Here is a 4,927-nt window from a genome sequence, read left to right on the forward strand (position 1 = left end):
TCCTCATAGCCCAATGTAACCATACCTATCCTGGCTAGCCTTTCCTCATAGCCCAATGTAACCATACCTATCCTGGCTAGCCTTTCCTCATAGCCCAATGTAACCATACCTAACCTGGCTATAGCCTTTCCTCATAGCCAATATAACCATTCCTAACCTGGCTAGCCTTTCCTCATAGCCCAATTTAACCACCCCTAACCTGGCTAGCCTTTCCTCATAGCCCAATGTTACCATACCTAACCTGGCTATAGCCTTTCCTCATAGCCCAATATAACCATTCCTAACCTGGCTAGCCTTTCCTCATAGCCCAATGTAACCATCCCTAACCTGGCTAGCCTTTCCTCATATCCCAATGTAACCATCCGTAACCTGGCTAGCTTTTCCTCATATAACAATGTAACCATCCCTAACATGGCTAGCCTTTCCTCATAGCCCAATGTAGTCATCCCTAACCTGACTAGCCTTTCATAATATACTGTACTAATGTAACCATCCGTAACCTGGCTAGCCTTTCCTCATATCCCAATGTAACCATCCGTAACCTGGCCAACCTTTCCTCATATCCCAATGTAACCAACCCTAACCTGGCTAGCCTTTCCTCATACCCCCCAATGTAACCATCCCTAACCTGGATAGCCTTTCCCCATAGCGCAATGTAAACATGTCTAACCTGGCTAGCCTTTCCTCATAGGCCAATGAATCCATTCCTAACCTGGATAGCCTTTCCTCATAGCCCAATGTATCAAAACCTAACCTGGCTAGCCTTTCCTCATATCCCAATGTAACCATACCTAACCTGACTAGCCTTTCCTCATATCCCAATGTAACCATCCCTAACCTGGCTAGCCTTTCTTTATAGCCCAATGTAACCATACCTCACCTGGCTAGCCTTTCCTCATACCCCAATATAACCACACCTATCCTGGCTAGCCTTTCCTCATATCCCAATGTAACCATACCTATCCTGGCTAGCCTTTCCTAATATCCCAAAGTAACCATCCGTAACCTGGCTAGCCTTTCCTCATAGCCCAATGTAACCATCCCTAACCTGGCTAACCTTTCCTCATAGCCCAATGTAACCATACCTAACCTGGCTAACCTTTCCTCATAGCCCAATATAACCATCCCTAACCTGGCTATAGCTTTTCCTCATAGCCCAATATAACCATTCCTAACCTGGCTAGCCTTTCCTCATAGCCCAATGTAACCATACCTAACCTGGCTAGCCTTTCTTCATAGCCCAATGTAACCATCCGTAACCTGGCTATAGCCTTTCCTCATAGCCAATATAACCATTCCTAACCTGGCTAGCCTTTCCTCATAGCCCAATGTAACCACCCCTAACCTGGTTAGCCTTTCCTCATAGCCCAATGTAACCATACCTAACCTGGCTAGCCATTCCTCATATCCCAATGTAACCATCCATAACCTGGCTAGCCTTTCCTCATATACCAATGTAACCATCCCTAACATGGCTAGCCTTTCCTCATAGCCCAATGTAGTCATCCCTAACCTGGCTAGCCTTCCTCATATCCCAATGTAACCATCCCTAACCTGGCTAGCTTTTCCTCATATCCCAATGTAACCATCCCTAACCTGGCTAGCCTTTCATAATATACTGTACCAATGTAACCATCCGTAACCTGGCTAGCCTTTCCTCATATCCCAATGTAACCATCTGTAACCTGGCCAACCTTTCCTCATATCCCAATGTAACCAACCCTAACCTGGCTAGCCTTTCCTCATAGCCCAATGTAACCATCCGTAACCTGGCCAACCTTTCCTCATATCCCAATGTAACCATCCCTAACCTGGATAGCCTTTCCCCATAGCCCAATGTAAACATGTCTAACCTGGCTAGCCTTTCCTCATAGCCCAATGTATCAAAACCTAACCTGGCTAGCTTTTCCTCATATCCCTATGTAACCATACCTAACCTGGTTAGCCTTTCCTCCTACCCCATTGTAACCATACCTCACCTGGCTAGTCTTTCCTAAAAACCAAATCTAACCATCCCAAACCTGGCTATCCTTTCCTCATAGCCTAATGTACCCACCCCTAACCTGGCTATCCTTTCCCCAAAACCCAATGTAACCACCCCTAACCTGCCTAGCCTTTCCCCATAGCCCATTGTAAACATGTCTAACCTGGCTAACCTTTCCTCAAATCACAATGTCCTACAGATGGGGCAGGCCTCTTCCTGGCTGTCGAATCGCCAGAACGTCCCCGCTGGCGATCCGCCAGCAGCCTCGCCAGCCATCAGACTGAGACGTGCGTGCGTCTCACGCGCACGCGCGTCTCAATCTCCATCGGCGGGGCGACGGGAACCCTGTCCGTCTCCGCCTCAGGGAGACGGACAGGGTTAGGGGGGGTTAGGGGGGGGTGCGGGCAGGCAGCATGGACACTGGGTTACCGCCGACAAGCCGGCGGGGACCTGGGGGAGCAGCTGGAAGCGCCGTCGGAAGGGGACGCGTGCGCCCCCTTCTCGCAATCGATATGGCGCTGGCGGGGGGATGGCGGCTGGCGTCGCCATCGCCATCCCCTGCCAAGATGGGACCTGCCCCATCTGTACCTTGGCTAGCCTTTCCTCATACTCCAATGAATCCATTCCTAACCTGGATAGCCTTTCCTCGTATCCCAATGTAACCATACCTAACCTGGCTAGCCTTTCCTCATACCCTAATGTAACCATCCCTAACCTGATTAGCCTTTCCCCTTTGCCCAATGTTAACATGTCTAACCTGGTTAGCCTTTCCTCACAGCCCAATGTAACCATGTCTAACCTTTCTAGCCTTTCATCATATCACAATGTAACCATACCTATCCTGGCTAGCCTTTCCTCATACTCCAAAGATTCCATTCCTAACCTGGCTAGCCTTTTCTCATAGCCCAATGTAACCATCCCTAACCTGGCTAGCCTTTCCCTGTTGCCCAATGTTAACATGTCTAACCTGGCAAGCTTTTCCCCATAGCCCATTGTAAACATGTCTAACCTGGCTAACCTTTCCTCAAATCACAATGTCCTACAGATGGGGCAGTCCTCTTCCTGGCTGGCGAATCGCCAGAACGTCCCCGCTGGCAATCCGCCAGCAGCCTCGCCAGCCATCAGACTGACATTGCCTACCGCATTCCCTCATCCCCTTGCCCAAACAGACCGCTGCGGTCACCCTCATAGGTACATAGGTTTCTATTAAGGGACCTATGGGTTAAAGAGACCTACAAAGGTCACACTTATACCTCATATATAGGCCTTGTGGAGTGATACCCCGCTGGCCTATTCCTGATTAACCAGGACTCCACACAACATAACTTTTAATTGATCAATAAATTTGCTTTGAATTTTTATCCATATACCATCTCTCGTTCTTTTCATTTACTCATCTATCTATACAATGCATTGTCACACACACCATAAGTGCATCACAGGTGAGCGCAGTTTATCCAGTTCTCTGCTCTAAACAGTACAATGGCTACTCTGTCACCAATATTCATGATGATATAAACCAAACAGTGAGGTAGAAAAGGAAATCCTGGAATCAGCTTACTCCTGGGTATTATACTTGCTTGACTCAATATCGCTTATCTAATATTAAGTGAGGTTATATGAGCTACCTGTTTGGTGTTATGGACTAAATATTAATAGAGAAGGCCCAGAAGAAGCCTTCTGTTTGGCAATGAGATTGTGCATTGCGCACATGATGATCCTTTTCACCTCTTGGTTCCTCAGGCTGTATATCAATGGGTTCAGCATTGGTGTCACCACTGAATAAAGAAGAGAGGCCACCATGTCTAGTTTCTCAAAGGCACTGGAAGAAGACTGTAGGTAAGTGAACATTACTGAACCAAAGAAGATGCAGATGCACATGAGATGTGAGGAGCAGGTGCTGAAAGCTTTTTGTCGGCCCTCGCCAGATTTAATCCGTAAAATGGAAGAAATAATGAGAACGTATGAGAACAGGATAATCCCCAAACCACATACACCACAAGACCCTACGATTAAAAACATTACCATGTCACAGGAGAATGTTTCGGAGCAGGATAGTTTTAGCAATGAAGGCGTGTGACAATAGAAATGGTCTATAAGGTTTGACCTGCAGAAACTGCGACTGAACACACAGCTGGTCTGCATGGTGGACTGTAGGAATCCAATGGAGGTGACAAGGAGAACAAGAGATATACATTTCTTCTTAGTCATTATGAACACATAGTGGAGCGGGTGGCAGATAGCTGCGTACCGGTCATAGGCCATGTCAGAGAGAAGAAGACCCTCGCTACATGCTAAAGCAGCAAAGAAAAAAAATTGTAGGGCGCATCCATTAAATGAAATGTTTTTTTCTACAGAAATGAGGTCATGCATCATCTTAGGAGTTATAACTGAGGAGTAGAATATGTCTATCAGAGAGAGGTAGCTCAGGAAGTAGTACATCGGGGTATGGAGGGTTGTGCTGCTATAGATAATTGTCATCATGCCAACATTTGCCAGTATGGTCACCATATAAATGTGTAAGAAGAGTATGAAGAGGAACGGGGCAAGTTTATCATTGTCAGTTAGTCCTATGAACACAAAGACCGTCACCTGGGTCTTGTTTATGACGTCCATATAAATCTCTCTTTCTAGAGGGGAGAAAACATAAAATGTTCAAAGCATAAGACACTTCTTAGTACATTTCCCCCCAAAAAAATTCAACATAAAACCATATAAATCCCATATTAATCTCTCTCTCTCTCTTTCTCTCTTGCTCAAAAGATAAAAAAAAAAAAAGAAAACTAAATAAAATCACTATATTTCATTTATCAATAGGAATTGTACATAAGGACATTAGTAGGACCACAAAATTTACGTTTTCATTCAATATCAAATGGCCTTCGGTAATTTTATTTTATCTTATACTGTATCTGAAAGAAACAGAATATTTTCTATGTAATA

General features: G+C 45.6%; 1 protein-coding gene across 1 annotated transcript; it reads right to left on the minus strand.

The window, feature by feature from the left end:
* Window positions 1–3,622: 3,622 nt before the first annotated feature.
* Window positions 3,623–4,600, minus strand: LOC146073510 (olfactory receptor 5B12-like). The gene has a single exon (XM_083180686.1). It carries the CDS (start codon window positions 4,598–4,600, stop codon window positions 3,623–3,625), a length of 978 nt encoding a protein of 325 aa, XP_083036812.1.
* Window positions 4,601–4,927: the final 327 nt, after the last annotated feature.

Source organism: Crinia signifera, chromosome 4 (genome assembly GCF_055691185.1).
Source record: "Crinia signifera chromosome 4, ASM5569118v1, whole genome shotgun sequence".
NCBI classification, from domain to species: Eukaryota; Metazoa; Chordata; class Amphibia; order Anura; family Myobatrachidae; genus Crinia; species Crinia signifera.

What these genes read in the sequence shown, in the direction of transcription:
- LOC146073510 (XM_083180686.1), bottom strand. Translation starts at nt 4,600, where the DNA reads ATGGACGTCATAAACAAGACCCAGGTGACGGTCTTTGTGTTCATAGGA.